The sequence below is a fragment of the Calonectris borealis genome, chromosome 12 (genome assembly GCF_964195595.1).
Source record: "Calonectris borealis chromosome 12, bCalBor7.hap1.2, whole genome shotgun sequence".
Lineage (NCBI taxonomy): Eukaryota > Metazoa > Chordata > Aves > Procellariiformes > Procellariidae > Calonectris > Calonectris borealis.
Window position 1 is genome coordinate 9,822,757 of NC_134323.1, and position 27,717 is coordinate 9,850,473.

The 27,717-nt window shown below is 39.5% G+C and overlaps 2 protein-coding genes across 6 annotated transcripts in view; both read right to left on the reverse strand.

Moving 5' to 3' along the window:
* Positions 1–8,846, reverse strand: part of C12H19orf12 (chromosome 12 C19orf12 homolog) — a 40,712-nt gene extending 31,866 nt beyond the window's left edge. For 2 of the 3 annotated variants that reach the window (XR_012675395.1, XM_075161283.1), the window contains exon 1: positions 8,759–8,846. The gene's annotated coding sequence lies outside the window, so the exon portion shown is untranslated. Of the gene's footprint in view, positions 1–2,560; positions 2,638–8,758 lie in introns of those variants that run through there. The other variant, XM_075161285.1, reaches the window with a different exon arrangement.
* On the reverse strand, positions 463–27,482 carry LOC142087253 (uncharacterized protein F13E9.13, mitochondrial-like). 3 transcript variants are annotated; one of them, XM_075161279.1, is made up of 8 exons: positions 27,392–27,482; positions 27,144–27,219; positions 25,904–25,986; positions 18,702–18,882; positions 11,000–11,150; positions 8,759–8,886; positions 2,561–2,656; positions 463–1,706 (listed from the first exon to the last, which is right to left on the reverse strand). In XM_075161279.1, the coding sequence occupies exons 2-8, from the start codon at positions 27,214–27,216 to the stop codon at positions 1,540–1,542; spliced, it is 879 nt and encodes a 292-aa protein (XP_075017380.1). In that variant the 5' UTR covers positions 27,217–27,219; positions 27,392–27,482; the 3' UTR covers positions 463–1,539. The 3 variants fall into 3 exon arrangements, with proteins under 3 accessions (XP_075017380.1, XP_075017382.1, XP_075017383.1); XM_075161281.1 differs by having other exon boundaries at positions 27,402–27,425; XM_075161282.1 differs by lacking the exon at positions 463–1,706 and having other exon boundaries at positions 1,708–2,656.
* Positions 27,483–27,717: the final 235 nt, after the last annotated feature.

The window sequence follows — 27,717 nt, forward strand, 5'->3', positions numbered from 1 at the left end:
CATTCGAGTCCCAGTCACTTCTGAGTTTTTAGGATGTGAATGAGTAGAAACCAATTCAAGAAACATGCTGGTAACACGTTATATTTTCACACTCACAGTGATGAATGTGACTTTTGGCAACTGTAATCAGTTTCTTTAAACATAGTTATCATCACTGAACAATCCTTATCAGTGTATCGGTTGTAGTTTTCAGCTGACTACTTGAAGATGTTTACTCTTCTTATGGCTAGTGCTCATTGCTTACATGTCAGCCTTCCTAGCTTATAGGTTTACTGAAAATAACTTTCAAACTTGGTAACGATTGTATTAGAAATACCTGTTGGGACAACCATCATTAAATCTTCTGTGCAATGCTGTATGCAAATATATACAACTTGTGAAAGGCCTGAAAACAGTCCTAAATACACAAAGGTGAAAAATATGTACTGATTTAAGCACACCGATATTACTGTTACCTGAATTCATTCTTTTTTATTTAATGTGGTGTTTTTCACAATAAAGAGAACGTAAGACAGAATTCATTACTCAGGCTAAGAACTTAAAGAACAACTTAAAGAACTAAACCAGATCAGTGCTTTACCTGGTAAATATGCTGTGGGTGAATGAGTGTGTGGAAGACATCTTCATGATCCTCAAATAATTCTGCACTGCCCATACCAGCAGCTTGGAGTTAGAGCTGCAGGTGCAAGGAATGAGGAAGGTGACCTAAATCCCTCCCGCCCCGTGCCCCCGAGCGTGGCTGGTACAAGACTGGGTTAGCTTTCAGCTAGAATCAGCTTCCTGACCCCTGTCAGGCCACATGAACGCTACTGCTGGCACAAGAGAAACGGTGGGGACAAGTGGTTGGGACAGAACTGTTCGTTTTGATGGAAGTCCAAACACGTGGCAGATTAAAGCGCCTGTGTAAATGTGGACTTTGAAAAAGTAGCGCCAGCCACAATAAACAGGCACCTGGAAGGATTTCTATGCATTGAAACTTTGTCAGCATATTTAGGAGGAAAAGGGAGAAAAGCAGAAGAATGCCAAGGTTGTCATAGAGTCTAAAGAATTTCTTTTCCAGGAGGTCAGCACACAAAGACATTTCACTGCTTTTGATGGGAGTCATGTGGGAGACAGACTAGTCAAGAAAAAAGAAATGTCAGAAGACTTAATCTCATGCTGTGATGTTCTGGAATCACCATTATGTTAATGAAACTAAATTTCTTGAAAATCTTTTTGCCTTTGGAAGGAGGATGCATCTTTTGGTCAGAGAAGCATGGGCACTCTGCCAGCTGACACAAAAAATGTGTTTGTGTACTTGCTTTGATATCTACAATATAACTTTCAGTAGCATCAGCAGAAGCCTGATGCATAGATGTCAAGGAAAGACAGAGAGAGATCCCAGGGGACAAACTTAGCTCCCAGTCCCAAGGAATGAAAACATAAGCCCACATTTATACAGCCATGACATAACAGGTATTCTTTGGGTTATTTTAAACTTCCTTAGAGCTAAAAGATCAAATTCAAGGGTAATCTCTTACAACATACACAGTGAGACTGTCATATTTTTCCTCTACGTTTTACAGGAAAAATGAAAATCCTGTGTTTACCTGTCAGATTTGGTAGAAAGGTTTCAATCATAATTACACCTTGTGTATTGGAAGGAACCTGGCAGTTTTTAACATCACTAATTCTAGTCTGGAGAGGTACAAAGCTATAGGAGCTTGCTGAAAAATAACAATAAACCTTTATTAAAATTTGCAATTCTTGCAAAAAAGATTTTGACTAAATTCCAACTCTACTTGTAATTAAATATTTACATTTATTCTCTAGTAAGTATTGTAAGTAAATCAATTTCCCAATTATCTTAAGTTTTTGTATAGTATACAATTATTACATTTTTGTAATAAATGCACAATTCTAATGAAAAAATAATGATCTTGAACTTTAACAGAACCCTTCATTTGAGGAGATGAAAGTGTTGTACGTTCATCCATTTATTATGTCTTACAACCCCTGTGTGATGTAGGTACTATTATCATCATTTTACAGATGGGGAAACTGAAAGGCTAATTAACTTGTCCAATTTACAATACTCTTAGCTGTAAACTTAGTGCAATCCTATTGTACTCACAGACAAAACAAAACTCAGCTCACCTGTGATGAATATTTACTACAAATTCTTAAACTCCATAAGCATTTTACTTATAGGAGAGAATGGTTTTTCAGAGAAAAAACCAACTTTGGAGAGTTGGTTTTGCATTGACAATGGCTTTGAGTGTGGCAGAAATGTGCTGCCTAGAAACAAACACCAGAGCACCAGTTTGTTGTAAAGTGTCACCATGTTTCCCAGCTAGTTATGGAGATGATGTGCATTTCCATTTAATGTTATTAGCCATTCAAGCACACATTTGTGCTTTAACTCTATACAATGTATCATACTGCAGTTATACACACACACAAAAAAATACTGTTTGCTGACACACTCATTCTCTCAGTTTACTTATGTGTTCCATAAATTTCTTTACTCGGTCAGGATCAACACCATTTGCCCAATAACCTTCTGTCTTGAAATACGAACCAATTATTAAAGCGTTCGCATCCAAGTAATTCCTCACATTCTCCAGAGTCACTCCAGACCCAATCAGCACAGGAATCTTCACAGCATGTTTAACCTCTGAAGAGAAGAAAACCAAAATTAGGGTTAAGTCCCATCTTTGAAACTCTATCACGACTCTAATTGGCGTAGTTTTTCAACAATAAAGAAAGGCAAGTATCAAGAAACTCATGATCACGGTATTTCTTACTTCTACTATAGAATGAAACAACTTCTCTAGAAAAAAACATCTTTAGCTCTGAACAGCTGTTAAGAAAAATCTCACTTTGCAAAATTTCATTTTGCATTCTGTTGTTGTATGAAACGCTGCAGAAGAATATTCCTGGCCGCATATCAGAGGACGGTTTCAGTGCTATGGAAGATATGAAAGTTGGGTCTTGGTACCATACCTGTACCCCTCTTTATTCTCAAGGAACAAGATTTAAGCAAGATTAAACTGAATTGGCTGGCAGAGAATGTACTGCATTTTACTATATTATCTCAAATTCATTTTTATTCCACATCCCTGGTAAGAAGAGATGCTAGATGCAGAAAGTTTTTGCACAGCAGCACCAGACCATGAGGTACTACACATACGTGGAAAGGAGCTATCGTTTACTACTGTGTTGCAGTAGCACCCAGTATAGATTCCAGGCAAACCAGGTCCATTGCCTTGATGAAGGATTTGCTGATGCTGGAGTGACCAGGTGGGCTGCCATGCCCCATGTGGAGTCTTAACTGTGTTCGCGATTTCCCTCACCTTAATCACCTCCCCCAATCTTTCCATGAAGTAATCAAAATACAGCTACAAGAATAAGATGCGATGCCATTCCTGTTTCCATTCATTGTATCAGCTCAGATTCTTTTTTGCAAGTCTGGTGAGATCATTACAGTGGCAGAACTATTCAGCAGAGCTGTGCTCATTACAATTCTTCAGTCATCGGTTTAAATCACAATAACAGTAGTTGGACTGGTGTGTATTTCTGCCAGGTCTCCTTGATGCATTTATGCTATGTTGACAACTACTAGAAGATCTTCAGTGAAGAAACAAGAAGGGCCTTATTCACAGGGAACGGAAAAGGAACATGCTCTCCACTTCATGATAAATTTCAGGACTTGGAAGTAGGAAAGCAAGCAGTGGTCATATAGTCTACACTGATAGCTCCAGTGAGTTTACCAGAAAGCGGAAGATAGTACTAATAAAGACTACTTCTCTTTCTATGAATGGCAATGGAACCAAAAACCCGTTTTTTTTTTTCTATATACAGTACGTGTTAATTAATTATCTGACCCTTTACCTGGCTCCAAAAGGAGAAAAAACAGACAAAACGTCAAAACAGGGCTCAAAATATTACAGATGCCCTTCATCCCTTACACACAGGGATGGATTTCAGTCCGTGGTTCAGGTGATCACGTTCACTGTGAAATGCATGCATTCTGACAGACCTGACTGTGCAGAAACTGATCTATGGCTCAGTTACCGTAATTCGCTTTTTTTAGAATGAAAACAAAAGGGGATGGCTGTTTTGACCATGGAAAGGTTCCCCATAGATAAATAAAAGGTTATTAGAGTATTTTCTGCAGAACTTGGGTCAGTACTAACTCTGGAAAAAAAAAATTTAAAAATCTCAGTTCAAAAATTACTAAGCATCCTTCTCATCCTTTCATTTCAAACTGACCATCCTAAGAATCACTCACAGGACTGGATGCTTCACCCCTTACTTAGAGAAATGTTGTGAGGCATTATTTCTGACCTGTAAAAACATATAAATTGCTTTAATTGGTGATAAGCTGATGTAAGATGGTTAGGGCTTGAAGTAACTAGGGAAAGCATATATGCAACATATAAAAGTCTGCTTCAAAACACTGTTAAAATGAAGTTTCATCAGAAGCCTAACTTATTAATTATGCTTCAGGGAAGACTAATTATTTATCACCTTCCTACTTCACCAAAGAAAGGGGATCAATTAAAATGCTCTTGAATCTCTTTTTAGGTTACATGCCCTACCATTTTTCCATCTAGGAACAGTAACTCCTTCTTACAAACATTCTAACACAAAAATAAAACCATTCCACACAATCCTTATTGAAAATTTTAAACAAATCAGATGGATCATGCATATATGATTAAAACGATAGTTATTTCTACACATATTTTATATTCTTATAATCATCCTGCTTACAGTAACAAAATAGTTCATTTTTAGTTATTTATAACATTATTACTAAAATCCTGTTATAGAAAAATCAGAATTTTATTTATATAGTATCTACGTGCTCTTGGAAATATCGTATCTCCTTTACATAGATAGCAATGCATAATTAAGGTGCTACAACTGACCGGAGATTTGTGCAACAATACTTTACTGTATTCCCAGAGGAACTGCATTCCAAGTCAATATTTGTTTTTACAACAAGTGCGTGAGGCACATTAGCAGGTAGTTGTTTTACAATTATTTCACATCAGCAGGAAAAATGAAGAGCCAAATAATTAAACAGAGCACGATCACAAGGGTGTAAGACAGTAGCTTAGTCCTACTAGGCAATGAGTAAAAACCAGTGAAACCTGAGACTGCTGTGAAACTACAAAAAACCCCAAAGCTCCCCAAAGTAGCAAGGTATCCAACTCCTGCTGTGTTCCGTACATGACACACAGAGTCCACACACATCTCCTGTGCTGGAGATTTATTTAGATTGACAATGTGAAGAACGGCAATGGGAACGCTCAGTCTGCAATGAGACTGGGTTACCTAATTACGTATGCTACAGATGCTACTTTTTAAGTCATTTCCAAGCACATCAAGGCCTGAAGTTGATTAGTAGAAGGTGATTTGTCTATTGGCTGTGTTAATACAAATTCTAACTTGTAAAAGAAAATAAAGCAACAGCGGTGAGGTATGCTTTTGCATGGCAATGTTCAGTCACTGTCAAGACGTCTCTAAACACAGAGCTTTGCTTTAAATCTCTCTCAGCTTTCTTCTCCTGATTATATTTTTTTTGACACAAAGAGAAAAGGAGACAATTTTGTGATGTTATAGTAACAAGATCCTGAAGTTTACACAACTTGCACATTTCTCTATTTCAATAAACTGTAACTAGAGGGCACTGTGCTCTTTCTTGTGACAGTTCATCTGCAGACATGTCTTCAATAAAATCAAATGAAATAGTGCTTGGTTGCAAAGCACAATGAAAGCATTTGAACTATGGTATGCACAAGTTACATGAAATAAAGGCCAAATGCTTCTAGCTTGAAAACAATGGCGAAGAGCAGTGTAAAAATAAGCACCGCTGTGCCAATAACTTGCTCGACTACTCTTCTTTAACAGCTTTTTCATACGCAGTGATCACTGCAGTGTGCAGTACCATACACAACACTGTGTTTATGGTAATGCTCCACTGTAACACATTTTAGTTTTTTAATTCAAATGACTTTTTCTCTGTCATTAAATCTAGGGCTTATAAAAAGTAAAGATCAGAGACTCACATCTCCTGTTTATCTCTATGAGGGTATTGCAAAGGCAGCAGCCTCTATTTTGACCTAAATGTACCATCAAAAGGTGAGAGGGTGAATCAGTCTTGATGTCCCTTTTATGAACAATAACTGAGGAGGTGACAGTCACAGCCAGCTGTTGAGTTTCATGATGTACCCTATTTTCACTGGTTCAACACAGATAACTAAGCAGTCATTATACAAAGCTTTGATCACTTAAAATACAGCCTGGATGTGGAGCAGGTATTTCAGCAGTTACACCCAAAAGAAAACCTGATAGATTCACTCTCCAACCAAAGTACGTTTCATAATGTAGCAAACTGGAACAAAATCCTATAACATCTTAAATGAAAATATGGTTTATTAAATAAATTAATTGTAATTCAAAATACTCAGCTATAATTCCTGCTCCTTAGTAATCTGAAGTCTGATTTTTAGACCTTGTACTCCGTCGACCACTGGTGCCCGGTACGCCCAGAGAGCCCCAGCACAAAGCCTGCCAGCCGCGGCGAGGAGCGATGCTGATGGTTGCCTACGAGAAGGCAGCGACACAAACTACAAACAAAACTCTACTGAACGCAGTTCTCTGGCTTGACAGGGAAACACTCATTTCCCACACCCCATCACAAATCAGTCAATTCAACACAGAAACACAAAGGCAAAACCACTTCTATATTACTGCACAACAAAGCTGAAAAAAAGACATGACAAAAATCTCATCCGTCTCTTGGTTCTGCTTTCAAGAGATGCTTTGCAGTGTGATGAAAGGTGCCCAATTGTGTGTATCATCATAATACAGCACTTCCAGGGCTGCATAAATTCGTGAAATGCAAAATTTCACTAACATCAACACCAACTTTGTAGACTGTATATCTGATTCCTTTTAAGAATCTGCTGACATAGATATGCCTAATTTGTCATTTCCTTATACCCTGGAATACTGATTTTTAAGTTCTTATCTTAACTGTTTTAAGTCAACATCCTTCTTATAAGAGGGCCTGCTAATGTCCAAAATCCTGTGACTTAAGTAAAATAAATCCATGATCCACAGATTCTTGCTTTCATAACAGAAATCCAAACACAAAATTAATATGTGTACTTCATTACAGCTGCCAACTCTGATTCATTTTGTTCTTTGGACCCAGAAAGAGACCAAGACAGAGACTGACTTGTTTGTTCACATGAAAGAAAAGCAGAAGCCATGGTGCTGTCTGGTTGGAGTCCTGTGAAAAAAAACCTATGGGCCTAGAGGTCAGGTTTTGCTCTCCGATGCAGGAAATCAATGGAGGTTGCACATGCATAAGTGAAAGCAGAATTTAACATAGGATTTTGCCCTGAGACTTATCAAATTGTTTTTATTATTATTTAATCTGCATTAAGGGTGGTGGAGACATTAATTGCAGGCAGGGATGGAGCTCTAGATTAACGAAATTTTGCAGTCTCGAAAATATGTCTAGTTTTCAGGGTCACCTGTTCCATGTATCATTTCTAGTTTACTGTACCAAAAGACCCAACTAATTCAAGAGTTCAATATTCACACAAAACCATCATTTTCTTTTTAACATTGGTGATTTAAGCATAGTAATTTATAAGCTATTTGGCAAAAAGTTTAATATGTATGAAATAAAAACCCATTTTGACAAGTTCAACATTCATTTTAAATGCTGTTAAGCATGTATGATATAGGTAAAACCCTGAAAACACTGAATGATTTCATATTATTTCAAAAGATGTTTGAGGTCCAGGTATCTATGGCAAGTAAAGCATGGCTTTCACCCTCATCAGCTAACGTAAGTTGAACACAATTCACTCTGCACTGGAACTTCAAAACATGCTAAGTTTAAGCATGCCGGCAAAAATAAAACCTAAAAAAAATACACATTCTATTTTATGTAGTGAGACCCTCAAATTGAAGCCATTAATCTAAATTAAAATTAATGATGAAAATCGAATGCCCCCACGATAGAACTTTAATTCTAGCATGGGAGCAATCCATTTTCATGAAGACAGCCCAAACTTATGCCAATACAAAAATATGAAGAATCATATAAAACTTTTGCAAAGGTCAGAGCTCATAGGTCAAATGACTCTCCCTGGATAAAAAGTCCACACCATTTAAAAACTATTTTGATGTAATATCTTTCTATCTACCAATGAACTTGTATTCTTTCTGAAAATCTTATAAGCAGTATTTTCCCTGATATTCCTCTGTTTGGAATGTTGCCTTATCAAAATGCCTCTTTCCTTGCAGGACTTCCATTTTCACTGTGAAAGATAAAAATGCTTCACTCTTCAGTGGAAAGATTTATAGTTAGTTTTCTAATAAGGCTATAAAGTAGCTTTTTGTTACATTAAGACTTTTTAGAAATGGAACAGTTGGTTTTTTGCATATTTTACGTACTTTTTTTACATTTCTTTTCATTGAAGCCTCAGCATCATTCACTGTTATAAAAGCTTGAAATAATTTTCATTTTTGTCCCGCCAAATTGTTGCTTAGAAACATATGACAGCCAATCTGAATAGCACCTCAATCACATTAGTTCTGCTGTATCAAATCAAACCCTACAGTGAGAGTTTCCTTTCTTCCCTCTTTTTTTTTTCCTTAAGGAACAGCGGATGCATAGATTTCTTTCTACATTAATCCAGAGGCTGATTCACTGCCTGTTGTCCGACCTTCGTACGACAGCTCTCACCTTTCAGCTCCTGAGGATCTGCGGGCAATCCAGTCGCCGTGCCAGTCAGTACAACCCCATCGGCCAGGAAGAGCTCGGCAGCCGACGCGGTCTCGGCCACGCTGACATCTGCCGTCAGAGCGTGAGCACTGTAAACAGCAGGAACGTACCCTGTGGTTACTGTCGGCACACACATTTGTTATCCATCTTGTTGAATGTTTAGACTGCGTTTCTTCATCTTCCCCGCTGTCAGAACAACCAAAGGCAGGCTTTGGAGAGAGGGGAAGTGTCCTGTTTTAAAATGTGAAGTAAAATTGCAATACGAACAAGAGGAAAAAACCCAACCTTTTCCATCAGGGAACCGTAATTGATGGTCTATTGCTCTGGGTCTCCTGTCTCTAAAGAGTGATTGCTAAGTGTGAACTGTCAATTGAGACAGCCGCTTACATACCGAGCACCTGTATTTCAGAAATGTTGAGCACACACAGCTCTCTGACTTCAAGTGGGAGTTGTGGATGTGCAGTCATTCATAATCAGATTCTGTTGCCTAGAACAGAACTAACACCCTCCACTTCATTTCACGAAGTCCAACTAACAGCAAGTATAGTTATTACCTATGATATAACCATAGGAATCATCTTACACAGCAGCTACAAACATCAATTACCTGCAACCTAGCTTTTCAACAGCAGTCTCTGATATATCGGTGATGCACTTTGTCTGAAACCTATAGCAATAGCAGGTTTTAATTTAAATGGTTCTAAACTTTGAAAGAATTCCAGCCATTGCTGGTTTAACACCTGACTGTGTTGTTTCGATACTTCCATTTAAGTAGAAAACAATGGCTATGGCCAACCTCTTTCCTGGATCAGCCTGAATGGACAACTCTCTTGGGGCGGGGGGCACGCTCTGGCCATATTCGGAGGCAGCACATGTGTGCAGTGCGTTCCACTCATTGCAATGGATGCAAAAGGAAGCACACTCACTCCCTTTCTGCAGCTGGAGAAAGGCAGGCCTAAGTACCTAACACATACAATGAGGTTGAAACAGGGCTTAGGAGTAATAGGCACTCTAAAACTAGCACGTGGAGCGTAGCGTAACATAGCAAGTAAACTACAAAAATAGTTTCTCCCCATTTAAAGAACAGGAGGCTAGCAGCTTTCAGTGGCAGGCATATTTTTGTACATTAAAAGACTCAACCAACAAGTCCTTTAACGTTTCCTTCTCAGCTTATGAATCTGCCTGAAATAAAAACCTCTTTTCCTTTCTTAAAAAGCAAACCCTTTGAACAACAGGAAGTATAATCCAAATATCAATTCATCAATTGTCAAGACAAAGAAAAAAAATCACGATGCAATCAATTTTTTATAAAAAAGTCTAATGCAATGTATTTTTATTTATATATATACACACAAAGAAATCATTAGAAAGAAACCACTCTGAAAGGACCTTAAAAGCTTAATTTGAACACGCTGCATTGTTTCCTTTCTATTTTGAAATTTATCACCTGTTTATTAGGTATTTAAGATCTTCCAGACTTGGTTATTCTCATGATTACCCCCATACTACACACAAACATTTTAATTAGGTTATTTAGCATGTATAATACATAACACTTGAGCAGTTCTTCTGGGGAAAAAAAAAACCAGAGTGACATCTAAATAGCTGAAAGTACCATGTGACAGTTATGATAAAGTATCAGCAGAAACGAAACTGGATTCATCTGTCATAAGTTCCTTCTGTTTGATAATCATAGAACATAATCTGTACATAGACAGCACTGATTTAAGTAGAAGAAACCAGTATTATTGGCAGGAAGGAGAAGAAAGAGAATAGCTTTTTAAAATGCCAAAATATTATGATTTGGATGCTTTTATATGGCAACTGCCTGCATAATTAAAAATAACCTTAGATGCCTAGCCTCCAGAAACAAAATTTCTTTAAACCTAATAGGCATATATAAAAGTATACAAAATCTAACCTAATACCAGATGCAAAACTTTTACAGTCTACATTTATAAATCTTGAAGGTTAAACAACTGCAAACTTCACAGATGCAGCAACCTGCAGCTTACAGGTGCAAATTTATTTTTAAACATATCCCCTAATAGCACTGCAAGACCTTGCTTGAACAATAAAGTTCTGCCTATATCATTAACTTTCCTGATACTAAATAGGCATTAAAAAAAAAAATCAGAAAAGGGAGAAAAATATAAGATCATTATTACATTCCTATTTGCATAAAATATTGCTTGTATTTACCTATGTTTCTTTTTAATATCAGCAAAAATCTGAATGTTCTCTGCTCCAACTTGTTTTCTGTATCGTAGCAGGTTACCTGCACAGGCATTTATAATCCCTTCATCAGCAACATGAGAAAACACAAACCCTTCAGCCCGGATAAAATCAAGACCTGAAAAAAAAAATTAGCAATATCTTAGCTAAAACTGAAGACTGAAAACCAAAACAGACTAAAACCAAATAAAACTCCACTTTACTGCCCCTCTGATTCGATCCCAACAGAAGTTGTTCCATATGCTCTAGGACTAACCAACCTTGCTTATCCGCATATTTAAGTTTGACATTCTTTATTTTCACCCATAGTCTCTCTGACTTCTTCCATCCACCTTACTACCTTCAACTCCCTTCTCTCCCATAGAGCCCACCAGTTTTCTCCCTATCCCCATGGTTCCCTTCTCTTTCTCAGCCCCTATCAGTTTGTTCCCGTCCTGACAGGCAGCTGCACACCCTGGGCACGTGCCGACAGAGGAGCAGGTAGGTCAAAACACAGCCCCTTTGTCCTAATGATGTGTCTTCTCTTCAAAAAGGCTCATTAGTTTGGGTCTCTCCCCTCTTTCCAGATACTCTTGGACTGTATTACTTCTTTCCCAACATCTATTCCCCTGTTAAATATGCCTGAAGTTGGCCATCAGGTCAAAAAGCATCAAGGACGTGGACACAGAGAGAGACGTGGACATAGACAGAGGAACAGCACTAAGTCTTCTTTCCTCAGGAAATTAGGCAAGAAAACACAGCCTGTGACACATTATATACTTGTTTGACTGTCCATCTGAACGTAGCTTGTGTTTTCTACACAGCAGCACATCAACAAATTACTTCTAGAGCTGTGCCAAAGGTACAAAAAGATAAGGTTTGGGAAGAGTGAAACATTTTCCACTCTACTCCAAACTTACTCCGACCATCAACTCTACCATGTCTTAGCAACACAGTTTCCACCATATTAATTCATTTTTTGCACTAGGAAGGTTTTATGGGATGGATGCTTAAGAGGAAGATTACCAATAGCAATGACTTCACACAGGCCATTCACCTACTCTCAGGGACCCCCCACATGGCCTTGAAATACCTGTGTTGAAATACTGATGCCTTGGGCCATGGTGTAATAAGCCCACAGCTGTGAGGCACAAGATTGAATTCTGACTCCCTTATTGTATTCCCCTCTTCTCTCCAGTCTTTCATAGCCTTGAAGTTTATTTCACCTGTCACTTAACATACGTGTAAAAGCTCTGCACTCATCCTGTGCAGCTTTTGCTGTTCTTCCAGTTTACTTTAGAGGTCTCTTCCCGGCCCTTCTGAAGCTCTGCTGCTGCTCCAGCTTTGGAGTCAGCTGCACATTTAATTGGAGCCGACATCGTACCAAGGAAACCAACGCACGTGGAAGCAGCCATCAAGGATGCAATCCCACCCTCCAGAGAACTGCATAGGCAACAGAGGCCTCACCTTAACACATTTCAAATATAAACATAAACGATCTTTAAAATGTATTTACCAAATGACAAGGTGCCTGTTTATTTTAAAATTTCAGTTTCATTCCAAAAGCCCTGAAGTTGCAGAAACAGAAGCTTATGCCTGATAGAGAAGAGCCTGTATTGCTTAGCAACACAGACTCCAGCTAACAAGAACATCAGAGATGGATGCCAAATCACATAGGAGCTGTCCTGTGCCTTGAGATTAGCGGGTGAAAAGCATGGAGTATTCTCAGGATCCAAAGACAAGAGTGCGCCACAAGTATAGTTACAGGTGCTAGTAGACTTTGGGTAATAAACACAGTGCAAATAGCTAGATTGGGATTTCTGCATCTAGGAACAAAAGCTGTAGGTTCTATTTAAATCACCCAAGTTTACAGTACCATTCAGAGATAAATAAGAAAAATTACTTCTCCTCTAATCGTAAGACTATCGAAGAGTCCAGAGATATATTACATTTTCACAGCAATCATAACATCTAACTCAGGACAGGGGCTATTCATTCAATAATTACATTCATTGAAGTCACTGCTTACATGTTGTTTGTTGATGTTTGGTTTGCATTTCCTTAACTTAGTAATTTAAGACTTTCTCCTAAACATTAGGATTGTACTTAGTTTAACAAGGCTGCACTCTCTATCTGGGTTTTTGGGGGTTATGAAAATACAAATTTTAACCAACTGTAATAGGTGCAGGCACCAAATCATTACCCTTCTGTTTTATGAAGCCATAATCAGATTCCACTAATGAATTCATTTTTACGCTCATAAAATTGTGAGAATGATACTATTGCTTACATTCATATTTGGCAAGTTGAAAAGTAATAGCCGTTGAACAGTTAATAGGCAGTCCCATTTCTGACTTATATGGGAACAAAAAAATTTTGTAATCTCACTGGAAAACAAGAAAAGGAAATTTCCAATGAGACCTAATAAACAGAACTTCCAAGACTATATTAAGAGCATGGAATCAAGCTGCTGCAGGGCCTGTTCAAGGAACTAGGGCTTGTCTCCTTTTCAGAAGTTAGTGTTACTCCACTTACTTTAATCCTACTTACACAGCTTTACCTAAGCAGCTGTGGAGGTCTATTAATTGTAGAGAAAAGCTTTATTTTTTTTCCTTTCCTTCCCATGATAATTTGCGATTAAAAGGAAAAAAATGAGAATGAAACACTTCTGCTGTGTGAGAAAATATTGCAAGACTGAGTTGATGGAGGAAACAGTGCTTTTATTTTATCCATCTTAAATGCTGCAAATGCGCATATCACTACATTTTAACACCACAAAACAGTGAACTGGATGCAACCATTGAGAAGCCCTTTCTCAGGTATGTTCCTTCCCTGAGTTATAAAATGAAAAGGAGCTGGGAGCTAGGATTTACTGCTTTCACAGAAATGGGATCTAGCCTCTGCAAAGCAGCAGCTCCTGGTTGCTGCTGAATTTTGGACTTCAGGCAAACATCTTTGCCTTGTCACAAAGGCAAGATGCTGCAGGTAACTTTACTGGCGAGATCTGGTTTTATACGCACAGTAAATCCTGGCTCCCAGCTCTTCTTGCCTTCCTAATTCAAAAAGAATCTGAAAGACTGATTTTGTGCTGAAAATGGAAACTCAAGGGGAGTATTGACTTTGCCTGCTATTGATGCTAGAGGCATACAGTCTCCGTGCTGCAAAGACCCTTTACTTCTCAGGACATCATCTTGCAGCAGATCCTTCCAAGCTCAGCAGGAATTGCAGGCCTGGGAGAAGCGTCTCCAGCAGAGTCCGCAGCGCTCACTGCCTTGCTCCACAGCACCTGTGGATGCTCCCAAGGCATGCACACCCCTGCTGCAGTTCTGAGCCTAGCTGCCTCCCCCCCGCCCCTGGCATTGATATGGTGGCAGTTAAAAAGGAAAACAAAAAAGCAGTACACAATTCTGCCCAATTCTATCCCACCTTAAACAGTATCATGGGCTGTAGCAAGTGATTCCCATGGAGGATCTCTCTGCTGGTGGGTGAGGGAAAGGAAGGGTCTCAGGCAGCAAAGCTGTATTTATAAATGGAGATCTGTGGGGACCTGGGATATCTTCTGATGAAGCCTCACTTAATCAGCTACCAACTGTGTCATTATCAGTGATGATGACTAATTCAGAAATGGGATTTCAGTAACATGATCCTTAAAAGAAAAAAAGGCAGTTTCACAGTCAGGTGAAGCAGTTGGACTAGGTGATTATTTTAAGTCCCTTCCAACTGAACTATTCTATTCTAAGTTTATGAGATTAGAGAAGATAAACTTAAAAACTGAGCCCTGATTCATCACGAGTGTAACACAGGCTCGCCCAGGTGTAGGAAAGTTGCACTCTACAGTAGACCCTACAGTCCTTGCTCCCAGGCACCCAGACTGAAGCTCTGGCCAGAAGACAAGAGCATAACTTGCCTCTGGCCCATGTGCCCAGGTTTTCCACTCCGTGGAGTCAAGATACAACAGGGAGGGGTATCTGAAATATCAGAAATGTTCACATGCATCACTACAGAGATACAGCTATGGGGACTATTTCATGCCTTGAAGATCAGCAGATGGCCAGGCCAACATTCCACAATGGCAATATTTCTTGAAATCCTTCTTCTCACCATTAACTTTGTCTCCATTAGGTCAGTGATGGGCCAGTTATTTATTTCTTCTCAATCACTGCTACACGTTGGTAATGGAGAGCATGCAGAATGTGCAAAATAATAAAAGGAGTATCACCAGCCTGTATTGTAAAGGCTCTGCATCTCCTCTGCAAAGACCTACACTGATAGATTAGAGCCAAGCAGAACACCTCACTAACACAAGGAAAAACACAAATAGCAGCTGAGGGCTTTTGAGCAATTCCTTTAGATGCAACAGTGCCCTCTAATATGAATAGCACTTCATAATTAGCAAACTTTCAATAAAAGAAAAGCCACATAATTTGGAAGTAGATCAACAACAAACAACATGAACACATGAAATTAACACAATGGTTAACTTCAGGGAACAAGACACACTGGTAAATAAGTAAGGAAAACCAAACACTATGCCTAAATCTGACCCAGACTTAGTGAACATATTGTGGACATTCCTGAGCACTGAGAAATGATAACCAGTAATATTTGCTAAACAAAAATAAATAAGGGAGCATTTGTGTTTTTATCTCCTCTACAAATGCTCATGGAACCTGCTTATATACATCATTCTGTTTCAACCTCAAGCAGATGTAGTTAATTAAATCAGAAACTACAAACAGGAAATTATACACCTCTAAAAACACATGGTACACCTGTTAATAATGAACCAATTGAAAAGTAACCCTAGCAAACAAATTCTGACTTTCTTCTCCACAAAGAGCATTTTAGGAAAGAAGGAAGATAATACAGTCTTTGGAGGATGTCATTAAAATGAACTGTTAAGAAGGGTTGTTTTTCTGAGAATAAGTATTTGAGATTAAGATGGCTTCCAGTCAAAAATATAAATACAAAACTGTACTACTGTGTATTGTCTCTATGTTCTATGTCTCTAGGGACATTACTGTATTTTAAATTAAAATGCCTCCTTTAGAGTACAAAAATTGAGCAGCAGAGGACTTTAATATTAAGGAAAGGTGTGACATGAATCTTCCCCACTATTTGTGTATATAATGACACTAATTTTTGAGTGGGCTAACATTGCCATATCTGCCCTTATAAACGGAGGGAAATCCGGCAGCTTTCAACAAAAACAAAAAAATTCAAAAGCCAAAGCAAAAGATGAGATGCAGCGACGCTGGTTTGTGGGGCAGACGGAGGGGGAACACGGGCTCTGCGCGAGGCCCACGGCAGGAGGATGCCACGGCCTGCCGGATGGATGCCTCTGGGCAACCGCCTCCTTCAAGCCCCTCGGTGCGCTGAACCAAAGCATTCAGCACTACTGTATCAGTCTGCAATAACCTTTTAGAGCTGGGAGGGTGTTGGCAACAACTGTTTTGGCTCAGTAGTTGTTTTTTGATAACATGAAGAACTGCTTGTTTCTGTCAGAAGAGTGGAGACACAGTGGTTCCCTTTTTCCTCAAGATCCCCCACTATTTTCCTACCACTGCCCCATACCTGTGCTGCAGCACCCAGCATGAACACGTTTTTGCTGGCATTCCTTCCTTTAGGTGCCTAATTGCATAAATAAATGTTCCCTAAAGAACCAAAATAAATTGAAAAAAAATTCTCAACCTTCTCACATGCCTCATCACCTGATTTATTACTGCTACTTTCAGATTTATCTAATACCTTGTCAATATACTAGGAAAATTCAGTAATTTCATCTGTTACTATTTGCCAAACAGCATAACCACGTGTTGCTGATGTTGAGCTCCTTCTAGTTACATTGTAAACCTGCTGACTTTTTCCCCCCCTTTACAAAATAAAATCATTACCTTCCTAGAGACCATGTAGGATTTCCATGTGCAGTTCTCTTCAGAACGGTTATTTCTATCAAAGATAGGAGTTTCCACAGGGAAAATGAAATGACTGCATAGTAGCAGGAGATGCTACATATGCTTTTTAGCTAAAACACCTTCAGCAAGTATTTTTTGTAGTGAAAGCATACAGGGCTTGCTTTATTAATAGCCACCTATTAAAATTGTATTGACATTAAAGTCACTACTAAGTGGCTACTGAAAAACTACTCAAAGATTTGCTACCTACAAAGCAGCACTCACTTTACTATGGCTTTGCTTAAAGTGATTTTCTTTTATTTTTGCTTTCCTGTTCAGTGAACTTGAGACAATCATTTTTAGAGAAGTGCAATGAAATGCATTAAACACAGGCGTTTCCTAGCTGGTGTTCTCCAGTTACAGAGCAAATAGTGCAGAACAGTAGTAGAGCTGAGCAAAACCCAAGCCCTCCAGGAATTCTCTCCTTCATTAATAATTGCTGAGAAGTAAGAGAAATACCTTGTTCCCACACTATAGCCCTTATTTAGTGATCAATTTTGCTCCTAAAAGGATGCATAACTCGCTAACAGTTTGACTATTGCTTTTAAAAACAAGATGTGTAAATATTTTTGCAAATGCCTATGTACCTCAAGTATCTTACATGCATACAATCCCTAAAAACTGAAACTGGATTCTGTCAGTATTTTTATTTTAGGTTTTCATATAGGTTCTACTGCAGCAATAAAAATTAGGTTCTGTCGGTTTGTCAAGTAGCTAGATACCTTGAAAGTGTCAACTTCTGATTTTAAAGCACTCAAACCAAATTTGAGTTCAAAACACATCTACTAACAAGATTTCCCCCAAGAAAAAAGGAATTTAAGACTTTCAGAACATATTCAACATAATTAAAACTGCCACTGCAGATAAGTTAGCCTAGGTTACTTTACCTGAAGTATGGTTTTCAATTAACACCATCATCTTTTAGTTTTGCATTCTTACAAAATTCTGCCTGTTTATAAAATTTGTACGTTCAGAAATGTGCAACCTTACTGTAATTACATATGCAATTTGGGCAAAAACAGGCATTAACCTTCAATTTATGAAGTATTTAGGAAGTACAAGCCTTCCATATTAAACCAGCTTCCATCTTTAAATCATGGAATGTTACATATGAAAAACTAAAATTGATTCAGCAAGCAGTAGGAGCAGAAAGGTTAGCAAGTCTAGGATTCATGCAATAAAGATAGATTAATTTATATTTAATTTCCCCAAATGCAATTTAATTTTAAGTAGTTTGGCTAGCTGTACACTCAATTTTTTGTTATTATATAAAAAGCTTCATTCCATCCATTCATTAGAAAAGGCAATAAAAAGTTAGTTTTAATGGATAACAGTAGTAGCAACAACGTATAATTAGATGCTGAAACAGGATGCTTAACCACAGTGGGTTAAATTGATCCTCAAATATAATTTAACTGAAGTAAATAGAGTTACACCAAAGGTGGCTTTTAGACATGAGTAGGTTTAAACTAATCATTATATTTAGACAGGTTTCACCTAGAAAGCTGCGGCAGTGGCCCTGGGATTTTTAGCTGCCTCCTACTGAAGCAGTGCGGAAGTATCATCTATTATAATCAAGCAGGCATCTTTCTCAAAATCTAATTTCTGCTTTTTCAGGGTACAGTGAGCTTTTCATGTCTCATTTTTCATGGTATCTATGTTAGTACAATGCACAATTTGCAGAGAGTAAATGCCATAGCAAACAACAGTAATAACTGATGAGTCATTTCTATTACCTGCAGCAAGAGCAACGGCTATCGCCTGTTGATTTGCAGCACACAGGATCTGGACGCCCAGCGCGAGACGGGGGCAGGTTTGTCTCACCGCAGCACTAACGACTGCCATTGCTGCCGTTACTTCAGGCCCAGGACACACCGTGTAAGGAAGATCATGCATGTTTTCTACTATCACGCCATCCTGCGGAGATTATTATAAAGAAATATGACTAAACTGGAAAAAAAGGAACTTAAAAAACATGGCTAGTTTACCATTACACTGTTTTGTATTAAGAGACACAGGAGTTTAAAGGTTTTCCTTCAAAGGAAGGATTATCTACAGTAAACTGTGTTGATGCGTACAACCACTTATAAAAGTGCTTTCATCAACAGCACGGTATTTGTAGGGAAATCATGAAGAGAAATAAATGTGATTTTAATTATACATTCATCAGTTTGGTTTCCTTTGATCCATCCTAAAATGTGAACTATAGGCGAATGAGTTAAATCTTATACCTCATTAAAAATAGTGTAAAGTCAAACTTCAATTATCCAAGCGGAATATAGGATATTGAGTATGTTTGGATAATGGAGGATTTAGAGATAATCAAGGCAATTTTCAGTTCAATTAATGTCAGAAAATAAGTGTTATTTTGGATAAATAAAGGAATTTTTTTTTTACTATTATTGTGCCTATTTACAGTGTGCCTAATACCATAGTATTAACTATTGATATTTCTCCCATTCCAGATTCAGAATTACTTGAAGGAAGATATTGCTATTTATTACCTACTATGCCTCTCACTCCACACGGACATACTCTTACAAACAATGGAGTGATGGTTAAATACTCTGCTGATATAATTTATGCGATTTATTGAAAATCTTTGTACATTATCTGGTACCTTGTACTTTTCCAATCATTGTATAGTATATGCCAGAAAGTTTTCAACAACTGCAAATCATATATAATTTTGTCAAGGACTAATAACAAGAGTAGAAGTATAGCTTTGAAACATATTTCAAGCCTGATATTTTGCATTTGCAGTGAGAATATTAAAGAAGCTGGAAATTTCTCACCACCTTCAATCTAAAAATACAAAAAGTTTAATAGACAAATTAATTGTATATATAGAAAATAAATTCTGCTTTCTCTGGAGTTTTATCACACAACTTAATCCTTTAAAATTAGCGCTTTACATTTCAAAGATATTGTAACTGAGCCAGAACAGAAAGAAGAACATTTGGGGGAAAAAAATGAAGTACAACTAGAGATTAAACAAAGAAGTTTGGTTAATAATAACGTAGAGAATCAGGAAGGGGAAAAAAAGGTTTCCTTTTTTAAAAACTTTCATATGTAACGCTTCTTTAATCTTTGTTGTAGTGTAGAAGCCCTTTTGGCAGTAAAAGATAAGACAGTATATAAAATGCAGTCAGCATTTAATAGCTGAATTACAGGCTAAGCCACAGACATCATAAATGAACACCTAACATGGAGGATGGGGAAAACTGAGAATGGAAATAATCCGGTGGAACAATATGGTCAGTCCAAGCACACGACCCACATACATTCAGTGCACCAGGGTACAGCTGTCTTTACCAAATGACTTACAGCTGAGTATTTAAATACACAAAATACGTGCTACCTTAAAAACAAAAAGACACAACCTATTAATGGAAAAAGTGATCTAATATTATGAGCACTCAACATTAGACCTACGCACTATTTGGTGCCATTCATCAGCACATTTAATTACAGAATTCCAGTCCAAGAAAACCTCAACTAAGCAAAGGAATACCAGATATGACAACTAACCAAAACATCCGTCCTTGATTTTGTTTCTATGTCCAATTCAATGCATAATTTAACATCCACACTTCTCTACCTGAGATGGGAGGTAGCCATATGACAAAGATGACAACCAGTCCTCAGAAAACCCACAGCATTTTCAGAAATGAAAAAAAATCACCAACTTCTAGTCGTTTTCTCTGGAATGAGGTCAGGACGGTTCCAACAAACCTGAACTGACCAAATGGTCTTGTACCTCAGGCACAACTACTGAATCCTTTGTGGTACCAACGGAAAGAGAAATCCCTTAGCCTTTTGCCCTCTGTACACATAAATACACTAGGTCAGTCTACGCAAGAACGCAAAGTTGGTCAATAGCAGTATGTGGCAAAAGGATTAATGTAGAACTATAATATTTTAACAGAAGAAAACAAACACAAAAAATGCAATGAATCCTCAAAACCAGCTAATTCCTTGAGACCACAAAACCTGGAAGCCCTTGGTCCTTGGCTCAAGAATGCTCTACTTGGCAGACTTCACCAAAACCTGGATATCTGGGAAACTCCAAGCTTATCATAAGGGCAAGGAGCTAGTATCTGCAAGCCAGAAGCCCCAGGCTTTCAGGCAGTCAAGAATCAACCTCAATAGGACATGCAGGAAGAAAGGCACCTGGGAATGGGGCTTCAGATGCTCAGCTCCTGAAGAGTCACGCTAGTAGCCAAAAAACCAGGAGAACAGGCTGGCAGAATTCCACAGGAATTCCACAGTGAAACTGAGCTTTCTGTGAGTTGCTACTACTTTGACAGCTCAGGATTTGCATAAAGCAAATTATTCCATGACATACATTAATTCATTTAAAAATTAATTAAAAACCCTCGCCATACTACTGTGCATTAAATGTATCTGATTGAATTCTAGTTCAAAATGCAGGCATATGGGAGGATTCCAACATTTCTCTCTTCTGCCTTAAACTTACTATATTCACTTTTCAGCAGTTGTCTCTTCCTATGGCCTCAAGGTCCACAGTTACAGTGAATATTTTTGATATTACTTTAATAATGTGTTATTCTTTTGGTACCATCCGATAGACTATGTTCTTTTGCATATTATGTTTTGTTTAATTAAAAAAGAACAACATATGTTCTGCAATACAGAGAGCTGAATTACAGATGCATTAACTCAAAGCTTTCTTTCATATTTTATATAAAAATGTAACACCACAGATTTCTGTGTTTACTGAATTGATATGTATATAAAACAGACTTCAGTACTATCAGACAGCTCATTAAAATGGTGGAAAGAAAACAGTTATGCTAAATTAAAGTTCTTGGAACTTAAGTTTATAGTTTAGAAGTCTATGGGAACAGCTACTGTATTACACTCTCCAAAGCAGAATTTATTTGGATAGTATGAGATAAAACTCTAGCAAATACCTTTTGTGTTCCTTTTCCATTGAATGGAAATATATTTCCTTTTTACTTTGAATGACTTCTGCAGTGCTACATATGTGCAAAGTGCCTCTTGTATCACAGTTAGCTACTGGAAAATAGGTCATTTAAATAGCTCTCTGATTATACAGAAAAATAATTTCCTTAGCTTTATTCTACTTACAGAAATGACCTCTTGAAACACTTCAGCTGCATGCACACATATCACAGCAGAAAAGCCTCAAAAATAGTCACAACACTATAAACCACAACAGGTATAACAATCATACAAGCTTTAACTCAGCATCTACCTAATGTAACTTTTACCTAGAGCAACTTTAACCCCAGCATTTCCCCTAACAGAAAGGTTTAAAACAACTACTTAAACAAGCTTAAAACAACTACTCTTTCCTACAGGAAGAAAGGGGGGTTTTGCACCATACCCATTATTATATAGGCTCAGGTGTGCACTACAGCCTTTCCCACCACAGTCATGTGCCCCTTATAAAGGAAATCAGGTGCCTTTGTAGAGCATTTATTTGCTGTGTCTAGGCACAGCTTCCTAGCAGTTCCTCCAAAAACTCTACCTCCAGAGCAAGAGATTGCTGCCTTAATACAGGTAAGTAGGTATCTTAGGTTCTCCTGCATATACACCAAAGGAGATAGTTGTGGGGAGGTTTGTCTGCTTTTTTATTCTATTGTAATACAGCTAAGATCTGAAATATTAACATCTGTAATCCAAGTTATAACTATCTACATGTTTCTATGCAGAAATACTGGTTTATTCTGTCTCAACTGTTATTAAAGTAATTTGAATTCCAGCTATCGTTGTAGTTATAAAAGTAATAAGTTTGAAACTTTTCATTTTTAAAAAACATCAATGTAAAACATGTACTAGCAACTACCCTTCCAGGTACAGAGGCAAAAGAAGGGTCAGGAGGATCAGAACAGCCATCTCCAGACACAGTATTGGTAAAAGAAGCAAACCTAAAATTTTGTGTGGTGAGAAGCATCATAATATTTGCAACTCAATGAAGCTTTATAACTTTGGAATTTTTTTTTTAAAGAAATAGTTTTACTTATGTATCTCTGTCTTTAATGTCAGCTGCTCAAGTACCTACAGCTAGATAACAGCAACTAGTAGTAAAGTGATCTATACCAATGAAATTAGAGGGAACTTGTGCTCTATTTTCTGGCTACAAAGTAAGCATCACCCAGGCTGATCAGAATGAATAAAAGTTAACTTGAATATATATTTTGCATTTTTCTTAAACAAAAGCAGATACAAACTGGAGGGATCGTAATATCTCATACTTGCTGCTTATAAAATCTCGTGTAGGGAGTTTCATTGTTTAGCAACAGACAAGTACAAAGCATATACATTTTGAGCACAGATGGCTTCCTAACTGAGCACTCACTTGTTTTCATTACTGTGCTCTAATATCACAAATCTTTCATATTTATAATGTTAAGCTGCTAATGTGCCAGACCTTTTTCTGAATATACCAGGATTTACTTCCAAGTGCAATGCATATTGAGTGAGCAAGACCATATACTTTATTTTTAAATGTTAACACCAATTCAAGCAAGTTGAGACAATATGTAAACGTCTAGTAGCAGCAAGATGGTTACATATCTTCTTAAAGGCTACTGTAGGCAGTATTTGGTAATACTATCAGTAGAAACATCCGTGGAAAAAAACTTTAAGTTTCTCGCTCTTCTTCCACAAGAAAAACAGGCAGCTTAACAGTTCCCTTGGAGTACTGAGGGGGAAACTCAAATATATTCCCATTACAGAAGCAGGATAGCTAGTTTGGAAGAGGGATGATCTCTGTGCAAAAGCCAGGAAGCTCATGAAGTATCTATCATGAAAACTTGCATTTCTCTTACAGTACCAGGAAAAACTAAATAAGTGAATTGCAGAAAGTGTTAGGCAATCATACTGATATTTATGGAAGCTCTCCTCATTATCTCTGACCTTTATGGCATTACTAAAGGATTTGTTTGTCATATTGCTGTAACACTATTGTGTACAGACCTTTAGAATGAAGATTGGTGTGGAATGTATACTGATGTTCTTGTGACTTCTACAGGAAATAGACTAAGCATAACTTTAAGCCCTAATTTTGTCCAAATGTACAGAGAAATGACTGCATTCACTTTATCTGCCCATCTGAAAGGTAGGTTTAAAAATATATTCAAGTTCAGAGACTGCAATGCAGTAGGAGAAAAGTTAAACCAGTTAGACCTGGAATAGCAGAATTTATTACAACTGTGAAAAGACAATAAAGTATAAAACCCAAATTAAAATTTTGTGTTAGTACTGATTTTAAAGCTTGTCTTAAAACTGTTCCAGCTTTGTGCATGTCAGCAGTGAAAGTAACTGCTTCTGTACCCTCCCTCACCTTTAGGCATACTTGGTGTTTTCTCCCTGCTGCTAAAGGTTTCAATGTGTAATTAGTATGTAAGGGAAACGGGTAAACAAGCACTGGAATGTGGGGCAATGGCTTTAAGAGTTACAGATCACTTGTGTAACCACTTCCTCTAACAGGAAGACAGAGACTAGTACTTGCCACTACTTCTGATGTAGATCAAATCACATTATACCTCACGTTGATACTGTAACTGTAAAGACAAAATATAAAGTCACAGTACAGAATACAGCGCTATTGCACACCTGTTCTTTCAACAGGCATGAAAAGGAAGAAAACTTACTCATTCTGTACAACTTGCAGTTAGAGATTATTCTAACTGGGTGGACATCTTGCACATGCTCATCTGGTTCATAGGCACTGAAGCCCGCCTATGCAAACATCATTCTTCTGCACTGCTGTTTATCCTTTCAAACAATTCTGTTCTTGGGATTCTTTCCTAATTTAGCCTTACTAGTGCTCTGCCCATAACCTGCTTCATGTGACTTGTCTTGCATTTTGACCTTGCTCTTCTATAATTTAGACTAAGCTCTTATATTCAATTTTGTTCAGTCTGTAAGGCATCACTCTAATTTATGCCATTAAAAAGGTTTCAGTGGGCTTGTAAGTAAAGTTTTGCAGAAAACAGCAGCTCAGAGCAGTGACTACTTATTCATTTAAGACATTTTCAAACCTCAGACATTAGGACACCACGTTACCATGTCAGAAAATGTACATAGTACTGTAAGCAGGTCAAAGAAAAAGCACATCAACACCCAAAGACAAGGTGCAATGAAATGTTTAAAACATATCTGACCTTTCAAAAGGACATACACCCTGTTAAAATCTACTGACCTATGAAAATTACTACACCACTTCAGGTCCAACAGCAATTCGGTCAGTAGTACCTGCCTCTTCTTGCCTCTGGCTGAGGCTGGCCTTTTGGGCCTTCTCTTCTAGGTGCGCAAAGCAGGCATGTTTGCTGCCAGGGGGCTAGGATAGAAGGGTTAAAGAGGGCAGAAAAGGGCCTAAGCTTTTTTTTTCAGTCCCTGAATAATCTGTGCTGTTTTGGTACAAACGCAAATGTGGGGCGATTGAGCAGCCCACGAGTGACTGAGGTAGGTATGCAGTGCCTCAGCTGTGCGCATGGCATTCCTCCATGACTCCATGAAACCAGAGTGTTGTACAGAGCTAAAAATACAGTGGCTTGTCAGACTGGATGATGAAGCATTCTACAGCCAGATACCTAGAATGCCAGCAACCATCTGTGTTGCAGTCAACTTTCCTTTTTTTTTCCCCCCCTTAAATTGACTTGATTCTTAGAAATTGATGGTAATCTAACTTAAGCAACTTGAACCGCACAATTTGAATCGTAAGTTTTTTCAATTGTTTCGGGTGCATGTGGTACTTATTTTAGGTTTTGTAATCTAGAAGGCCTACTTACTATGTTGAAATAAAAGATGTGGTTTTAAACATCTTCCTAAGCCATGTGGTTTAAGATGCTTTTGATGAATTATAGACTCAATTTAAAATATTGGCTATGCAGAAGCAGCTTTATGTAAATGCTGCCATAGGAAGAAGGAACCCAAAACTTACAACTCCAGCATCCTTGTAAACTTCTGCCTCTTGACAAGCTTGATCAATGATCTGGGTCAATGGAAGAGAACTTCTTGGTGTCCCTGCAAGAATAATGCTGCTTACCCCAGGGCACACACAGCCCAAAACCACATACAGTAACAGCTTTCAGGTAGGGTAACTATAGGGATTGGCATACTGAAATAGGGGGGAAAAAGGGTAAACTTGCTAAAAGGCTGCTGTATTTCCTTGTGACATGCCTTAGTGGCATCTCTTTCCTTAGTGGAACTTGACAGATCTGCTGTAACCATTCAGCTCCTAAACCTAATTAACAAACTTGAGGAGTATCTGCTATAATCTCTTATTGCACCAGGTCTGCTCTTAGCTTGTTATTCCTGTACTTATTATAGCTTATCCTGCATTAGTGATGCTCCACGCAATACAACCTATGGCAAGACCGACCTCTAAGTCTGCATACCTGTGCTAAACACCAGTCAATTCAAAATTAGTTAAAGCTATCTTAAACTCTAATCTGCAAGATTGATTGTATCTGATCTTCAGTATAAGTGCTTCATGGCAGAAATGAACACCTGTGGATTTTGTTGGAGTTCAGTGAATTTCCCTTAAGATCAACTCCAAAGTCTTTTCTGATACTTGGGCTCCTAAAGCCAGGCACTGAGAGTCTGAAATGGGGACTGTGAAGAGCCTCTGACAATTTTGTTAGATGGTCTGATTTCACAGCGTGGGGAAGGCTGGCCACAGTGCCTGGAGGCTGCTTCTGGGAAAACGTGGAGCCCGGTGAGCTCTGGGCACCAGCCTGTCAAGGGGAAGGTCGGCAGCTGTAATCAGCTCTGCTTACCCCGAGCTCCCGGAGAGGTGGATGAGGAGGTCAGGGTGGGACAAACCCTGCCTGTTGTCTGAGCTTCCTCTTGCCTCTCAGGACCTGCAAGAGCTCTACCCAACACCTATCCTGTCCCAGTGCTCATTTGCGTAATTTCATAACCATTGCCTCTCAAAACGCAGCAGCGGAGAGCTCACCAAACCCGGCTCTTCTCAGTCCAGCTCCCCACATGGAAGTGTCTCCTGCCTCTTTTACCGCTGGAAGGGGGAGATGCCCAAACCTGCGGCACTTCATGAGGGGCCCGCAGCGGTGGTTGAAGGGGCAGGCTTCCCGGGGAGCGGGCTCTGCGCTGGGGCCCGCAGCCGGGCTGACGACAGGGGGATGCCGCCGCGCTCGGCGGGCCGCCCGGCCGCCGCTTACCTGGCAGCGCTCCCACGTGCACCACCGCGACGACCGCCGCCTTCAGCCGCCCGAAGAGCCCGGGCAGCCGCATGTCCTGCGGGAGAGAGGAGGGGAGGGAGGGGGCCAGGTCCGGTCGGCGGGGCGGGCAGGCGCCGGCCGGCCATGGCGGCGGCCCGCCTCCCGCCGCGGCCTGGCCGGGCCCGTTCCCGCTCGCGGGCGGGGCGGGGCGGCCCCTCCCCTCCGCTCCCCCGCTCCGCTCCCCTCACCTCAGCTCACCCCGCCGCCGCCAGCCCGGCGGTGTCCACCTGCGGCGGCCGCGCGCGCTGCTGCCGCTTCCGCGTCGGCGCCGCCGGCCCCGCCCCCGGCCCGGCCCCGCCCCGCCCCGCCGGCCCCGGCGCGGGATCCCGCGCCCCGCGGCGCCCTGCGCCGCTCCCCCAGGGCCCGCCGGCGGCCGGCGGCGCCCCGCCGCGGCCCCCGCAGACCCCGCCCCGGCCGGGCGCCGGCCCCCGGCGCTGCGCGCGGGGCCACGTGTGCGGGCGGGCGGGGAGGCGGCCCCGCGCCGCGCGTTTAAATGTCCCGCTCGGCGCGGGCC

Excerpts from the sequence above, each read along its gene's own strand:
- LOC142087253 (XM_075161279.1), bottom strand. The coding sequence starts at position 27,216 with ATGCGGCTGCCCGGGCTCTTCGGGCGGCTGAAGGCGGCGGTCGTCGCG. Across the intron at positions 2,657-8,758 it reads AGATCCTCAGGAGCTGAAAG|AGGTTAAACATGCTGTGAAG; the intron begins GTGAGAGCTGTC and ends TCTTCTCTTCAG. Across the intron at positions 1,707-2,560 it reads TGCGAACGCTTTAATAATTG|CAAGCTCCTATAGCTTTGTA; the intron begins GTTCGTATTTCA and ends GTTATTTTTCAG.